Here is an 18,003-nt window from a genome sequence, read left to right as displayed (position 1 = left end):
TGGCTAGGCAGTTAAATGTAATATGAAAATGGTACAAATAACCTAAAGAGAGCAGTGTGTAATTTGATGTAAAAATTGTAGTAATTGAGTCAAAAAAACAACAATGTCAACATCCCCTATCACTAACAATTATGACAGTAGTACAGAACAATCACAATTCAATTTAATATAAATACCACTAATGAAGATAAGAGGACAAGCTGAAATAAAGCCAAGGTAAATAAGACCCATGTATTACATCATCTAACGATAGAGGCACAAAATGCTCTGCAAGAGATAAATAAAAAATACTGCCCGCAATGTCCTGATAACATTCTTACATATGGGGGAGCTTGTGGAGTGCCCTGCCCAAGAGTCGCTTCCTGCCTTGACCAACGGCCCTGTACTGTGAGCTGGCGAAACACTGCGCCCCAGCCCAGAAGACTGGCGTCTGTCGTCACCACTTCCCAATGTACCTGAAGGAACGATCGGCCCTGGGCGATAAGAGGAGATGTTAGCCACCAATTGAGGGACAGCTTGACCTGAAATGAGAGTCGAATTGGAAGATCCAGTGAGGAGACAGACTTGTTCCACTGCGACAGAATGGCCCGCTGAAACGGTCTTGAGTGGAATTGGGCGAAGGGAATCGCCTCCGACGTTGCAACTATCCTCCCTAGAACTCTCATGGCTGATCGGAGGGAAATGAGTCGGGGGCCCTGAAGCAAACGAACATCCCGCCGAAGAGTTACTCTCTTGTCGTCGGGAAGGAAGACCTTTGCCTGACCAGTGTCGAAAAGTATGCCTAGAAACACAAGGCATTGTGTTGGAACTAGGCAGGACTTTATGTTGATGATCCACCCAAATCGAGCAAGAGTGTCGCAGACAATGGTCAGACTTTCGAGAGCCTGGGGCAAGGATGGAGCTTTGATGAGGATGTCGTCGAGGTACGGGAAGAGCATGAGACCTCTGATCCTCAAAATGGCCATCAACGCTGCCATGATTTTTGTAAAAACCCTGGGGACGGTGGCGAGCCCGAATGGCAGGGCGACAAACTGAAAGTGATCCTGATGTATCGCGAAACGCAGGACTTTTTGATGACCCAGGAAGATTGGGACATGTAGATAGGCGTCTTGAATGTCTATGGAGCACAGGAATTCTTGTGCCTCCATGGAAGCAATTACTGAACGAAGGGACTCCATCCTGAAATGTCGCACACGGACCCTTTTGTTCAGTAGTTTTAAGCCCAGAATGGGCCAAACCATGCCTCCTTTTTTCGGCACTACAAACAGGTTCGAATAGAAACCTGTGAATCGCTCTTTTTCTGGTACTGGATCACTCCCGACTTGAGAAGAGAGTCGATGGCTGTAAAGAAACCCGGAACCAAGGCGGGGTCTTTCGGGGGTCGGGATTCTAAGAATCGATCCCGAGGACGAGAAACAAATTCTATTTTGTATCCTGAAGATACAACTTTCCTGACCCAAGCGTCTTCCACCGAGGCAAGCCATACGTCCCTGAAGGCAAGAAGACGGCCGCACACCTGGGAGTATGCTCCGGTGTTCTGATTCCAGTCATGCGGAGGAAGATCTTCCAGGTCTAGGTCTGGTAGATCTACCCTGGGAAGAAGGAGATCGCCAGGAAGGAGTGGGCCTAAAGGAGACTCTCTTCCTATCTTGGCGCGGTTGAGGCCTCTGCTGGTGGGAAGTCGTATCTGCTGTCGTGAAGTGACGAAAAGGGCGAAAGGGTCGAAACTGACGTTTCGGAGGTGGCCGACAAGATTTTGACTGGGGAAGAAGGGAGCTTGTGCCCCCAGTGGCATGCTTAATGATCTGGTCCATCCTATCGCCGAAAAGACGCGATCCCTGAAACGGTAAACTGGTGCGGGACTTTTTTGACGATAAGTCCGCTTGCCAAGCCTTAAGCCAAACTGTGCGCCTAATAGCCACCAAGTTGCTTGATGCCTGAGCTGCGCAGGATGCGGCATCCAGGGAGGCCGAGACCAAATATTCGCCTGCATGCGAAATTTGGTCGGCGAGATCTGCCAGCTGCTCTGGCTGGTCTCCAGCCAAAATGCCTTGTCGGAGGTCCTTAGCCCATTTCGCTATGGCCTTAGAAGCCCAAATAGAAGCGAAGGCCGGGCTTAGAACAGAAGACGCCGCTTCGAAGCCTTACTTAGCAAAAGATTCTATGACTCTGTCATTAGTGTCTGCTAGAGATGCTTCCCCAGAAATCGGAAGGACCGTGCTGTTAGATAGTCTTGAAACCGGAGGGTCCACAGTCGGTGAAGCTGACCAGTCTGCAATGGGGTCCAGCGAGAAAGGATATAACACCCCAAGGCGTTTTCCTCTTTGAAAACGCCTGGTCGGATTTTCTCTCTATCTTGAAAGAATTTTCTGGAACTCCGAATGATGAGCGAAGACCTTGGAAGGTTGTTTCGACCGTCTGAAAGAAACCTCCTGGTCCGCGGGTTCCGCAGGAGAATCTTTGATATTGAAGGACTGGTTAATCGTTGCAATGAGGCTCTGAACTATATCCCTCATATCAGCGAATTGGTCCAAGTCCAGCTCCAAAACATCCTCGGAGGGTCCATCCGAGAAAATCTCGCCTGGCTCAGGGGAGGAAGATCTTGATAAGGGAGGCTGTTTGGACGGACTATGGGGCGATGCGGAACGGGAAGAGGAACAGGACCAGTGCTCCCGTCTGGCTCTTTTGCGGCTAATATTAACAGGCTCGACCGGAGCATCCTGTGACCTGCTGGGTCCTGCAGAAGTCTGTAGTGGCAACTTATCCAGTATGGACACCTAGGTCTGGGACACCATGGTGAGATCCACCACAGATTGAGACAGAGAGGAAGCCCACCCTGGGATAGGGGCCTCAACCTCACTCGGGACAACCGGGGGCTCCTGGGCGGTGGGTTCAGTGGGCTTGCTGCAGTCCTGACAGAGGGGAGAGGACTGACCTGATGGAAACTTGCGTTTGCAAGAACATGCAAAATGACTGACTACCACAGAGGAAGAAGCAGAGCAAATTGGTTTAGAATTAGACATTATGAGCTAACCCACTAACAGTGCCAGACGGTTAGGGGACGGAGAGCTGAGGAGGGTGTCCGTCTGCAGCGCAGAGCTACTCACGGAACCTGTGTACACAGCACGCTGAAGCGGAGTCAAGCAGCTCACAGGCTGAGGAAAAAACTGTGAGGTAAAAACGCGCTCCTGAATGCTGTGGGCGGGAATCGGCTCACCAGAGAGGGGGCCGAGCTAACCGCTCTGTCAGGAGCATAAGAAAACTCCCCTCCTATACTGGGAGGAGTGGGCGGGCCCATGCGACACCTCTAGCCCTCAGAGAAGCGATGGGCGGCGCCAGACGGGCGGGAATGTTCCTCACAAGATAAAGCCCGCCTGAAAATGGGGGTGTGGCCTCGCCTCAGAACTAAGTCCGAACTGAAGCCTGGGCCTCGATTAGAAACTGCGGCCGCCGGAGAGTGCAGGGCGGCGCAGAGGTCTAAAGAGAACTGCAGTTTTGCAGCGCTGGGCTAAATACAGGTAATGCCGCTTAAGGAAGCTTGCCCGTTCCCCACCGCCCAGGGGGATTACTATCATGGGAAGGAGAGAGGGGTTCAGCCTGCTGATACTTACCTCCTGCAGTCCTGACTTACCCCATTTCCAGTTGCAGACCGTGTCTCCATCCACCGACAGGCTCTGGTAGGCGAGTGAGTGAGAGACAGAAGGCGAACACGCATACGTGTTCCTGGCCAGTAGAACATATGAGGATACGGGCTGGCAGGTACTTATAGTCTCTTTGTGGGAGTACAGATGTGACTATTCACTCTGTATCCCTCCGGAACCTGTAAAGAAACGACGCACACTGAGGTAGATAAGGGTCTAATGAAAGACCCGTGTCCACCTCCTACTGACACTAAGCTAAACTGAGGAACTGAGCGCCAGTCGGTGGGGTGTATACTGTGGAGGAGGAGCTATCTTTCTTATTTGCATAGTGTCAGCAGCATAAACCCCATGGTTCCTGTGTCCCCCAATGAAGCGATAGAGAAATTCTTCTTATATCCTCATGTGAGCTCACATCCCACTCCTAAAAGGAACATTCTTATAATATAAAAATGACCCTCAGAAGCTGCCAGCCAGTTATAACTTTCTGTCATATAGTGTAGGTATACTGTATATATAAAAAAAAGAAGAAAAAAAAAAAACACAAAATTTCACAAAACACAAGAATGTACCTTGGCACGGCACCCAAAACTATCAAGTTGGCTTTTTGCTTGTTGTTTCCGATAACGGCATTTTTCATATCTCTGTAAATATACAATACAGAATGAGCAATATTGGGAGATAAGTGCAACAATCCACTCCTGAGAACAGAACACAGCTGAATGTATGGGAGAATAGGCAAGATCAAGCTATATAGCAACTAGCGATGTGCTCAGATAAGGTGTTATCTGAGCATGCTCGGGTGCTGAGTGTCTTCTGCGTGCTCGAATAATACATCTGTGAGACATGCAGCCGCGGGGACTCAAACACATTTTTTGAGCACGCCGAAGGCACTGTTAGCACCCGAGCATGCTCAGATAACACCTTATCACGTTCTCTAATCACTAATAGCAACCCCACCTTATTTTAACCAATACAGACACTTTTTGGCAGCGTTTTTCATAATTAATGTGTTTGCATCCCTGCCTTTTCTGGTTGCTGATTTTTCTTGCAGTTTTAACATAACGAGCCCTGTGATTTATAGATCTTGTGAATCCAAGATTCCTAAAATCATCACACAATTTTTGAAGTCAAGAAAACACATGAAAAAAAGCTTTAAAAAAATGGATTGTACATTAATACATGCATGGTGAAAAGGAAGGCAAATAAAAATAACACAACATTAAAAAGTCTAGAGGACAGAAGGTGGTAAATAAAATCATACCTCGCGTATGACGTAATTATAGGCACAGTGAAAAAAAATAAATAAATAAAATCACTATAAAAACCCAGTGGAGGTCTTGGTGCGTAAACTGAAGGGGACGCACCAAGACTGACAGTCATCACTTGTCCACAGGATGGGAGTGATAACTAGAGATGAGCGGGTCACTTTGCACAACTAAGGCCCACGGTCCAGGTCAGAGCTCTCTAGCGGTGAACACGAGCGGCACAATTTCCTAAGCTGGCGGTATTCGACTCGCCAGCCTGGCATGACATCATCCGTGCATGATGTGGCACACAGGAAATGACAAGCCAGCCCAGCAAATCATAAAATGAGCCCATGATTCGAGATGACTGCAGATAGGGTGGAGCAAAAAAATGAATTTTTGATTTTGGCAAAAGTAAAAATGATGACGACCACCAAAATGCGAATAAATCAAATTAATAGAATTAAAGGGAATCTGTCACCCTTTTTTTCGGCTTGTGGCTGCCGTAATAGACATTGGGGGCTTATCTACAGCAGTCTGTAATGCTGTAGATAAGCCTCCGATGTAAAATTAACTATCAAATGTAGAGGGTCTCAAGCCAAAAAATCATATGAAAAAACCCTAAAAACGATGCTTTATTATTAAAAGACCAAAGGTCACACCACAAAGTGAACAAAACAAAACAACAACGTGTCCAAATTAGTACCCAAATACAAAAAACATGTAATGGGGGTTTCCTAGGAGTCCCTATTGACGTCTAATGCTCAATCCTTCCTTGCCGCGGAGGTTGGCACCCTAGGGGGAACGTTGTGGCGCCCCCGCTCAACGGTGGCTGTCCCTATGGACCCTGATGAACCCTGCAGCCACTAGGGATCCCTTCCCCGATGCTAAAGGGGCCCCTATCATTAGACAGAGATCAACTATAGTAAGGAGGACCCTAATCCCCAAAAGGATTAAAATCAAAGGAACACATTAATGTACTGGCATAAAAGTGATGGCATCTCAGTGACATGAGTCAAATAGATACAGTAGAGAAAGTCCACAGCATATAGGGTATCCAATATCATTTACATGAGGTTAGATCAAAATGGCACAAAGATGCAAACTCCACAAATGGTCAATCACTAAATAGCCAAAGATTTGCATGCATAGTGACAATGAACATGCCACCTGACTAGAAATACGGTGCCAATAGATACATAATTCAAACACTCAATGATCAATGCTGCAGATACTCATCATGTCAAACGCCTTCTGCCATGTACGTGAAGCGCCTCGACGCGTTTCGCCCCATCTGGGCTCATCAGGAGGGCCGGTCTCAATAAAAATAGTGTCCTGATGTGGTATAGTAGATGTGCTGGCACGATAACCCTTATTTTATAGTTACCGCCACAGCGTTCGCCAGCTCCGGACGCTATGAAGGGACACACCCCCTTTACACTACTGCGCATGTCCCGACTAGAAAAGAGACTCACCCATTGGTTGTAGAGTGTCTCATTCATTTCCTCACATCGAGTGCGCCTGTCATGATTTAGATAACGCCCCTGTCACGGATGTAAAGACAATCCCACCCTACCCCCGTATTATACTGCGTTTGATGATAGACGCGCAAAGTCACGGGGGGTGGGTATGTGTTAATAAGAACAACATGTATTGATATTTAGTGTGACCTAGTTCCTAACACGCATGTCGCTCATCAATATACCACAATAAGGGGCTTGCGTATATACAACCCGGAACTGATTGTATTATTTCCGGGTAGGTCAAAGGTGGATCTCACCGTGCAGAGCCACGGTCTCTCAAAAGCGCATTCACTGCATCCATAACCCGAAAGTGTCCACCGGGCGGGTTCCAGCTGGGAGACACCACCATCATGAATCCCTATTACTGCGCATGTCCACCACCGGCCATTCAAAGCCCGCATACGTAGCGGGTACATAGCACTCAATGGAAGCCGGCAGCAAGCATCCCGAACAAAGGCACAATAGGGACAGATGAACCCGATCCTCCAGTCCAGCAGAGCAGAGGCAATATATAACGCTAGCACCACAAACGACATACAATGAATGCCCATGTTCATCTCTTTGATTATAGTACGAGATGAAACACATTCAATGTAGATCCATGATAGAAATCATCATGTTAGTAGGTGCATTCTGTCCTCTATTCATATATATATATTTGGCCAATGTGTACATCTATAATTGAACACCATATTTTATATTAGCAGAGCAGAGGCAATATATACTACTATCCTCATGGGTAAACATGCATTTTAAATGCCCGTGTTCATCTCTTAAATATGGTGCCAAATAGGACACCCTGTTAGTAGGTGCATTGAATCCTTTATTAGTGTATGTTACGCCAATACATAAATCTGTGATTGGCCAATATCAGACCTCAAACTACCTTGATCATCTGGGTGGTCTCAAGGCGGGGTGTCAAGTCCCTAGTAGTATAAGGGGGAATTTTTAAGTCATCAAAATAATTTGTCATGGTAGATCCATGTAGGTCTTAAACCTAGACCTTAACAAGAATTTGGAAAACAGTCCAGTCTTACATTTGGTCCTCATAGGAATTATATCTGGGTTTAATGCAAAATTTAATATATAACAGACCCGTGAACAAGGATGAAGAATCACAAAAAACAGGCAAAGGATAGTTGTTCATTTAGTCCCCTTGGTTCACGACTCTCCATCCTGAATATCCATTCACACTCTCTTTTTAGGATGGTTTTATCTGTGTTGCCTCCTCTAGGGTTAATATTCACTACCTCAATAATCGTGAACCTGACCTGGGGACTGTAGCCTCTGTAGATGGATGAAGCCCAACAAATTCTTTTGTAGTGCTGCCACGGGGAAAACCTTCTACCAATGCAATTTCTCAAACTGTAAGACCACTGGAGTGATCTATCTAGCCACTTGCTCTTGCCCTAAGGATTATATAGGGAAGACGAAGAGGGAATTCAGACGTAGAGTAGGCGAGCACATGGGAGATATCAGGAATGGTAGAGACACCCCTTTGGCTAAACACATGCTATTGGTCCACAATAATTCCCTTGCTGAGGTCAGGTTCACGATTATTGAGGTAGTGAATATTAACCCTAGAGGAGGCAACACAGATAAAACCATCCTAAAAAGAGAGTGTCCTATGAGGACCAAATGTAAGACTGGACTGTTTTCCAAATTCTTGTTAAGGTCTAGGTTTAAGACCTACATGGATCTACCATGACAAATTATTTTGATGACTTAAAAATTCCCCCTTATACTACTAGGGACTTGACACCCCGCCTTGAGACCACCCAGATGATCAAGGTAGTTTGAGGTCTGATATTGGCCAATCACAGATTTATGTATTGGCGTAACATACACTAATAAAGGATTCAATGCACCTACTAACAGGGTGTCCTATTTGGCACCATATTTAAGAGATGAACACGGGCATTTAAAATGCATGTTTACCCATGAGGATAGTAGTATATATTGCCTCTGCTCTGCTAATATAAAATATGGTGTTCAATTATAGATGTACACATTGGCCAAATATATATATATGAATAGAGGACAGAATGCACCTACTAACATGATGATTTCTATCATGGATCTACATTGAATGTGTTTCATCTCGTACTATAATCAAAGAGATGAACATGGGCATTCATTGTATGTCGTTTGTGGTGCTAGCGTTATATATTGCCTCTGCTCTGCTGGACTGGAGGATCGGGTTCATCTGTCCCTATTGTGCCTTTGTTCGGGATGCTTGCTGCCGGCTTCCATTGAGTGCTATGTACCCGCTACGTATGCGGGCTTTGAATGGCCGGTAGTGGACATGCGCAGTAATAGGGATTCATGATGGTGGTGTCTCCCAGCTGGAACCCGCCCGGTGGACACTTTCGGGTTATGGATGCAGTGAATGCGCTTTTGAGAGACCGTGGCTCTGCACGGTGAGATCCACCTTTGACCTACCCGGAAATAATACAATCAGTTCCGGGTTGTATATACGCAAGCCCCTTATTGTGGTATATTGATGAGCGACATGCGTGTTAGGAACTAGGTCACACTAAATATCAATACATGTTGTTCTTATTAACACATACCCACCCCCCGTGACTTTGCGCGTCTATCATCAAACGCAGTATAATACGGGGGTAGGGTGGGATTGTCTTTACATCCGTGACAGGGGCGTTATCTAAATCATGACAGGCGCACTCGATGTGAGGAAATGAATGAGACACTCTACAACCAATGGGTGAGTCTCTTTTCTAGTCGGGACATGCGCAGTAGTGTAAAGGGGGTGTGTCCCTTCATAGCGTCCGGAGCTGGCGAACGCTGTGGCGGTAACTATAAAATAAGGGTTATCGTGCCAGCACATCTACTATACCACATCAGGACACTATTTTTATTGAGACCGGCCCTCCTGATGAGCCCAGATGGGGCGAAACGCGTCGAGGCGCTTCACGTACATGGCAGAAGGCGTTTGACATGATGAGTATCTGCAGCATTGATCATTGAGTGTTTGAATTATGTATCTATTGGCACCGTATTTCTAGTCAGGTGGCATGTTCATTGTCACTATGCATGCAAATCTTTGGCTATTTAGTGATTGACCATTTGTGGAGTTTGCATCTTTGTGCCATTTTGATCTAACCTCATGTAAATGATATTGGATACCCTATATGCTGTGGACTTTCTCTACTGTATCTATTTGACTCATGTCACTGAGATGCCATCACTTTTATGCCAGTACATTAATGTGTTCCTTTGATTTTAATCCTTTTGGGGATTAGGGTCCTCCTTACTATAGTTGATCTCTGTCTAATGATAGGGGCCCCTTTAGCATCGGGGAAGGGATCCCTAGTGGCTGCAGGGTTCATCAGGGTCCATAGGGACAGCCACCGTTGAGCGGGGGCGCCACAACGTTCCCCCTAGGGTGCCAACCTCCGCGGCAAGGAAGGATTGAGCATTAGACGTCAATAGGGACTCCTAGGAAACCCCCATTACATGTTTTTTGTATTTGGGTACTAATTTGGACACGTTGTTGTTTTGTTTTGTTCACTTTGTGGTGTGACCTTTGGTCTTTTAATAATAAAGCATCGTTTTTAGGGTTTTTTCATATGATTTTTTAGATAAGCCTCCGATGTAACCTGAAAGAGAAGAAAAACACGTTATATTATACTCACCGGGGTGGGCGGTCCGGTCTGGTGGGCGTTGCGGTCCAGTCCGCCCTGTTGAGGGCAGAGCAGAGTCCTGCAGTGCGCAGGCGTCAGGAGAGTTCCGGCGCCTGCACACTGCAGAATTCTACTCTGCCCTCAACAGGGCAGAGCAGTGCGCTTGCGCCGCAGCCATTACAGGACGGGAGAAGAGGATGTCATCGCATGAAGAAGGGAGGCGTCGGACCGGACCGCAACGCCCACCGGACCGTCCACCCCGGTGAGTATAATATAACGTGTTTTTCTTCTCTTTCAGGTTATATCGGAGGCTTATCTATAGCATTACAGAATGCTGTAGAATGCTGTAGATAAGCCCCCGATGTCTATGCCGGCAGCTGCAAGCCGAAAAAAAGGGTGACAGATTCCCTTTAATCTCCCAGCTCTAGAGGGAGGATCATACTTTTATAGCTGAGAACAGAGATACTGATAGGAGAATAAAGATTTAGTGTGCATGCTCAGGGATCAAAGAAAGAGGAGACAGAACTATAGGGCTCCTTCCTAATAAAGCATAAATATCTTTATAGCCAATGTTTTCAATAGAAGTTAACTGAAATAAAGTCTATAGTCCAATTTTCTTCATAAATAAATATAAAGTGGTGGCACAACCCCTTTAAATACACTGTCACACCCAGAGCACTTAACACCTCATTTCAATATGAACGAATACAATTTCTAAGAACAGATCACATATAAAGTGTCCTGCATGTCCACATGTGCGATTTGCCAGGTTGATCTTCATGACTAACGTTGATCCTAGCCATTGAAGCTCAAAGCCACTGGACACGACAGCAACATCCCTGTGCCATAATAGTATGGCATGCTGTAGGAAGGGGTTAAAAGATTTTGGAAACAAAATGCAGTTTCCAAAAATTAATTACCAGTAACATTCCTGATAATGAAAATATGTACTTACACAACACCCTGTAGAACTTTTTGTGGATCGGGATCAAAAAGTCTGTCCACATAATGGCGACTGCTAGCTGTAACCTCCTAAAAGCAACAAAAGATAGAAATCAGTTTCTCACAGCACAGAGACACCGATATGGATTTATATATTCTAGACATTATGACTTTATCATTAGCTGTATTTCTTTAAATATTACCAAAACCATTACATTTTCTCAAAAAACACACAAAAAAAATTAAATTTTCCATATTTTTGTAACAATGGGGCCATTTAATCTATTATTTTTGTGGGTCAGGCAGCAACTTATTCCCCTCTCCCCATTGATATAAATGTTAACCATTTAAAATGACGCACCTGAACGTCAACCCTGGGGTCACAGTCTGTGGAGAGGGTCAGGAGCTGAGCTCCCTCCACACATGGCTGATGCCAGCTACATACGGTGCTAAGCATAAGTGACTACACCCCAACAGATTTGTCAGAAAAACTTTAAGCTGTGTGCACACGATGCGGATTTTGCTGCGGTTCCGCAGCGGATTTGGCCACTGCGGACCCGTAGCAGTTTTTGCTGCGGTGTACAGTACCATGATTCCCTATGGGAATCAAAAACCGCAGTGCAGACGGTGCGGAATTTTCCGCGTGGATTATCTGCGGTTTTCCATCCACAGAAAGAATTGACATGTCAATTCTTTCTGCGGATTCCCCTGCGGTTTGCCGTCTCCTCCATTGAGGAGATGAAAAACCGCAGGGCAAAACCGCAGAGCAATCCGCAGGTCTTTTGACCTGCGGTTTCACCTGCGGATTTTACAAAATCCGGGCGGATGAATCCGCATCGTGTGCACGTAGCCTAAGTTTCCATTCAGAATCAACATTTTGTATGGGATACTATAATACCAAATACCCCCACAAATATGGGACCAGTGATTGAAAAACAAGAGGTGTTTTGCACGTTGTAAAAATCATATTGTAAAAATGAGTAAGAGCAAAGTTAAAGTTTAGACTACAAATTCTAATCAACAAGAACGCAATCGCAGGTAATTATTCATTAAAGGGAATCTGTCACCCTGTTTTTGGACTACGAGTTGCCGGCACCGACATCAGGGGCTTATCTACAGGGGCCCTACTAAAATTTAAGAAGGGACTGGATGCCTTTCTTGAAAAGTATAATATTACAGGGTATATACACTAGTTTCCTTAATATTGCGTTGATCCAGGGAGCAAGTCTGATTGCCGTATGTGGAGTCAGGAAGGAATTTTTTTCCCCAATTTGAAGATTACTTGTTGCCACATGGGTTTTTTTTTGCCTTCCTCTGGATCAACATGTTAGGGCAAGTTAGGATAGGATATGGGTTGAACTAGATGGACTTAAAGTCTCCCTTCAACCTTAATAACTATGTTACTATGTTACAGCATTCTGTAATGCTGTATATAGGCCTCCGATGTAACCTGAAAGAGAAGAAAAAAAGAGTTATATTATACTCACTGAGCGGCGGTCCGGTCTTGGTCCGATGGGTGTCGCAGTCCGGTCCGGCGCCTCCCATCTTCATACAATGCCGTCCTCTTCTTCCCTTCCTGTCGTGGCTCCGGCGCACTGCTCTGCCCTGTTGAGGGCAGAACAGAATACTGCAGTGTGCAGGAGCCGGACCTTTCTGACCTCTCCCGGCGCCTGCAAACTGCAGGACACTGCTCTGCCCTCAAGAAGGCAGAGCAGTGCGCCTGCGCTGGAGCCACGACAGGAAGGGAAGAAGAGGACTGCAACATATGAAGATGGGAGGCGCCGGACCGGACCGCGACACCCATCGGACCGGACGCCAGAGTGAGCATAATCTAACTCTTTTTTCTTATCCTTCAGGTTACATCGGAGGCTTATCTACAGCGTTACAGAATGCTGTAGATAAGCCCCTGATGTCTATGCCGGCAACTTATATTCCAAAAAAAGGGTGACAGATTCCCTTTAAACAGATGACCAGCAGAAAGTTGACTATAAAAGGGTGTTATTAAAGTAAAACCCATTCCCGCTTCATGCTGTCAGCAAAGGCACCACATAGAAGAGAAATGATAGAAGACCTGAGAAAGAAAATAATTTCTTTACACAAGAAAAGTAAAAGCTACAAGAAGATCAACAAAGCTTTACTATACTGACCACAGAATTCAACACCTAAACAGTAGTCTTCCAATGCGAAAACTGACAAGCAAGTTCACTGCGTTACCTACAGAAGTAGAAAAATCAAAATCGGGACGAGTGTTTCCTATGACACAATACAACGTACACTGCAGAGGAATGGCATGCATGAGTGTCATCCACAAAGGAAGTCTCTTCTAAAGTCCATACACAAAATAGCCCCCTACTATTTGCCAGTCGCTATGCTGAAAAATGTGACGATTACAGGGACTCCATTATTTGGAGCGATGAGAACAAGACAAACGTTTTTGGAATCGATGGCTTCAAATCTGTACAGAACTGGAAGGTGAGTAATACAAAGAAAAATACATGGTGCCTACAGTGACATATGGTGGCGGCAGTGTACTTATGTGTGGTTGCTTAAAAGGGAATCTGTCACCCCATTTTTGGCCTATAAGCTGCGGCCACAGCCATCAGGGGCTTATCTACAGCATTCTGTAATGCTGTAGATAAGCCCCCGATGTAACCTGAAAGATAACAAAAAAAAGTTATATTATACTCACCCTGGCATTCGGTCCGGTCTGATGGGTGTCGATGTTCTGTCCGGCGCCTCCCATCTTCATACGATGATGATGTCCTCCTCACTGCTTCTCCCTCGGCTCCTGCGCAGGCGTACTTTATCTGCCCTGTTGAGGGCAGAGCAGAGTACTGCAGTGCGCAGGCGCTGGATCTCTCTGACTTTTCCTGGCGCCTGCGCACTGCAGTACTTTAGTCTGCCCTCAACAGGGCAGATAAAGTACGCCTGCGCAGGAGCTGAGGGAGAAACAAGGAGGAGGACATCATCATATGAAGATGGGAGGCGCCGGATCGGACCGCGACACCCACTTGCACCCAACTTCGCCCCCCCAGTGAGTATAATCTAACGTGTTTTTCTTATCTTTCAGGTTTTATTGGGGGCTTATCTACAGCATTACAGAATGCTGTAGATAAGCTCGATGGCGGTGGCCGCAGCTTATAGGGCTAAAATGGGGTGACATATTCCCTTTAAGTGCTTCTGGTGTCAAGGAGCTACATTTCATGAATTCACAGATGTACTGTTCTTTACTAAAAAAAAATGCTGCCATCGCTCCGTGCCCTAAGGCCTCTTTCACACTTCAGTTATTTGTGTCAGTTAAAATCTGCCAAAAAGGCGGAAAAGCGGATCCGTTCTTTACTGATGTGAACGGATGCCACCGGATCAGTTTTTTTACGGATCCGCCGAATGAAGAATTTTAAAGGAACCGCTGGCCGGGGAGGAGAGAGGAGAGAGAGGATAGAGGAGAGAGCGGAGAGAGAGAGAGGAGAGAGAGGAGAGGAGAGAGAGGAGAGGAGAGGAGAGAAGAGAGGAGAGAGAATTTTTTTTCCACCACCAGAAAGGATTTCAGGGTTAAATTCCCGGATGACTTCCTTTCTCCGGGCATGAGCATTGTAAAATGCGGATCCTACAGCAAAAAAAAAAAAAACGTTGCAGGGTCCGCCCAGGCATGCCGGCGGACGCAAACATTTTGGCGGATCCGCAAAAAAACATCCAACGGAAGGCCATCCGTCAAGATCCGCCGGTAATGCAATTCAATGGGGAAAAAAAAACGGATCCGCCAAAAAAAAAATGGTGGATCCGTTTTTTTCAAGAACTGGCGGATTTTGACTGATGGTCAAAAACGGAAGTGTGAAAGAGGCCTCAGTAGACGTGCACTTTTCCAACATGACAATGATCCAAAAAATTCATCTGTTGCACTTCTGACGAAGAACAGGGTGAAAGTAATTCAGTGGCCAAGTGTCTCCTGATCTGAACCCAATCGAACACTTATGGAAATTCTGAAGAGACAATTTGATCATCATTCTCCATCCAGCATCTAAAAAGAGGTCACTCTTGAAAAATAGAGTAAGCTAGACACTGAAAAATGTTGCCAACTTGTCCATTCCATGCCAAGAGGACTTGGTGCGGTCCCTAAAAATCATTGAGATCATACAAAATACTAGATGTAAGTTTTTGGTGTGGGGTGTATTTATTTTTGCATCAATTAGAGTAAAAGTGAAGGTTTTGTAATGAAAGTTAGATTATTAACTTGACTTTCATGTTATGGGTTTAAAATGTTCTATGAAACGCCATCTTGTCCAAATTTTTGGCAATTGTTCTCATGTTCTGCAGATTCCGGCACTGAGCTCTGATCGCTGCTCCTAACCATTAAGATGCCACTGTAAATCTTTAACAGTGGCATTTAAATGGAGCAATCGCGTAGGCATTCCCGTTGGCCTGTTGCGATGAGATTGCAGCACACCCATGGACAACCATGGCAGCCAAAGGCTCCTGGCGTTACCATCCTCGCATAACTGTGAGGGCTCAGCCACAGGCCAGGATCACACTTGTGAGTGCAATCCGAGAAACTCGCGCATCTATACCCGGCACTGCCACCGGCACTAGGGACCGGCGTGTGCGACTGCATGTATTTATATGCATCTGAACGCTTTGGTCGCGAGTGCTGGTGGCAGTGCCGGGTATTGAGACGCGAGTTTCTCGCATTGCACTCACAAGTGTGACCACGGCTATAGGCTGAGCTTCAAAGGAGATCTTCATTTTCCCTATATATTGCAATACTGTGGTATTACTGTATGTAGCATAAGGGATCAAATGATTGCAGGTTCACGGTCTCTAAGGGAACTAAAAATGTACTGTAAATATTAAAAAAAAACTCTTTAGAAAAAAAGGTATAAAAATGAATATTGTTTTTATTTTATATATCAAATGTACACTTGAACACAATGAACTTGTATTACATCATACAGAAAAGTGCTTCTCTCCTCCAGGACTGATCATTTTTTCTAAAAATTCTCAATTGTGGAGTAAAATCTGCATTCAGTGAAGACTCTGTCCTATTACTGATGAGATCCCATGTAGAAGGACTTAAGGGGGTTTTACACCAAGCGATATCGCTAGCAATATCGCTAAAACGTCATTGGTTTTGTGACGTTATAGTGATATTGCTAGCGATATCGCTATGTGTGATACTTACCAACGACCGGCTCCCCCGCTGTCCATCGCTGATCGCACGAGAATGTCCGGCTCCATTTCTCGTCGGGCGCTTCCTGCTGAGACTTCCTGCTGTGACGACGAGCGACGCGTGGACGCGGGCGGGAGGACGTCAGGATCGCTGTGTGTGAATGGTAAGTATCGTGCGCTGCGTCGCTGCTGCATCGCTGTGAGGTCTTTCTGTATGAAAGCTCACTAGCGATCATTTAGCGATGCACCAGCGATCCTGACCGGGTGGGATCGCTGGTCGGATCGCTGGTGCATCGCTAAATGTAAAAGGGCCTTTAGACGCTCTGCCTCTAGTTGATCCTTACCCACCACAATTTCCCTTCTACATAGAATCTTATCAGTAGCAGCTGCCATCTCCTCTCACAGTAATGGGACAGTCTGTCTTCACCGAAAATACATTTTACCCTAGAATGGAGAATGAATGGTGAGTCCTGGCCAAGAGAAAAATAAGCAGATTTCCCCAATAAGACCTATTACAAAGCTGCTTATTTTCATGTGCACTATTGATTAATGAAATAAAAATTAACACTGTTAAAAATTTCTCCAAAACCAAGAAAATGGTTCTATTATCCCAATCAGGGTTTATGGCTATGTGCACACGTTGCGGATTCCGCTGCGGGTTTTTCCGCGCGGAAACGCAGGTAAAACCGCAGGTAAAGTGACCTGCGGTTTTCCTGCAGTTTGGTCTGCGGTTTTGCCCTGCGGCTTCACACCTCTACTATGGTAAAGGTGTGAAACCGCACAAACAATTGACATGCTGCGGATTGTAAACCGCAGCAAAACTGCGCGGAAAAATCCGCACCGTCAGCACAGCGTTTATGAAACCCCATAGGGTTTCATGGGCAGCACGGTGGCTCAGTGGTTAGCGCTGCAGCCTTGCAGCGCTGGGGTCCTGGGTTCGAATCCCACCAAGGACAACATCTGCAAGGAGTTTGTATGTTCTCCCCGTGTTTGCGTGGGTTTCCTCCGGGTACTCCGGTTTCCTCCCACACTTCAAAGACATACTGATAGGGAATTTAGATTGTGAGCCCCCATCGGGGACAGTGATGAAAATGTGTGCAAACTGTAAAGCGCTGCGGAATATGTTAGCGCTATATAAAAAATAAAGATTATTATAAAAAATAAAGATTATTATACTGTACATGGTCAGCGGAACTGCTGCGTTTCCGCAGGGCCAAAACCGCTGCAAACGCAGCAGAATCCGCAACGTGTGCACATAGTCTAAGACAAGTGGCACCAGTTTCTCTCAGACATGGAGTAAGAAAAAAAAAAAAAAAAAAAGTTTCCCAATTTTTTCAGTCTGTGAGCACTGGACTGCACTCAGATGTCAGAGTGCGGCCCGTTGTTTTTTTTTTCCCAGAAACTCATAGACTTGCATGGCCGAGTGCGATCCAATACTTAGATCAGACATGTGCAAAGCCCCATAGGTAAGAGTCCTACCCATGACACCACGGCTAGCACTCCTCTGAGAAAAATGGATTGTCGTAAACACGAGCCCTTAGGCAAATACAGACAGAGAGATTCAGATGTTAGTGGAAGGGCAGCTTTAGTTCTTTTACCTTCAGATTCCTCCGTATAATAGACATTTGAAAAGCAACGCATTGCCTCTCTGAAGTGATGAAATATACAGAAGTGACAAACTCACAAATATCAAAAGGCTCTTGGATGTTTTGTAAGATCCATTCATAATATTTTCTCATGTGAAACGAGAGTGTAGGGTTATACTGTCCAATCCATCAAACCAAGGCAATCCCCATAAGCCAGGTAGGGAATGCTCCTAGAAACATGCAACTGAGCTTTTAGGTTA

The 18,003-nt window shown here is 45.7% G+C and overlaps 1 protein-coding gene across 3 annotated transcripts in view; it reads right to left on the bottom strand.

Moving 5' to 3' along the window:
- The window catches only part of ARMC8 (armadillo repeat containing 8), a 129,200-nt gene that overhangs the window by 87,598 nt on the left and 23,599 nt on the right, over window positions 1-18,003 (bottom strand). For 2 of the 3 annotated variants that reach the window (XM_073551558.1, XM_073551559.1), the window contains exons 2-3: window positions 11,008-11,084; window positions 4,211-4,282 (exon numbers count right to left, since the gene is read on the bottom strand). In XM_073551558.1, coding sequence (XP_073407659.1) covers window positions 4,211-4,282; window positions 11,008-11,084 — 149 coding nt within the window. Of the gene's footprint in view, window positions 1-4,210; window positions 4,283-11,007; window positions 11,085-13,141; window positions 13,195-18,003 lie in introns of those variants that run through there. The other variant, XM_073551560.1, reaches the window with a different exon arrangement.

The sequence above is a fragment of the Dendrobates tinctorius genome, unplaced genomic scaffold, assembly GCF_039654945.1.
Source record: "Dendrobates tinctorius isolate UK_male_01 unplaced genomic scaffold, ASM3965494v1 ptg000177l, whole genome shotgun sequence".
NCBI lineage: Eukaryota > Metazoa > Chordata > Amphibia > Anura > Dendrobatidae > Dendrobates > Dendrobates tinctorius.
Note: the sequence above shows the minus strand (reverse complement) of the source record. Positions and strands in the feature narration are given on the sequence as shown.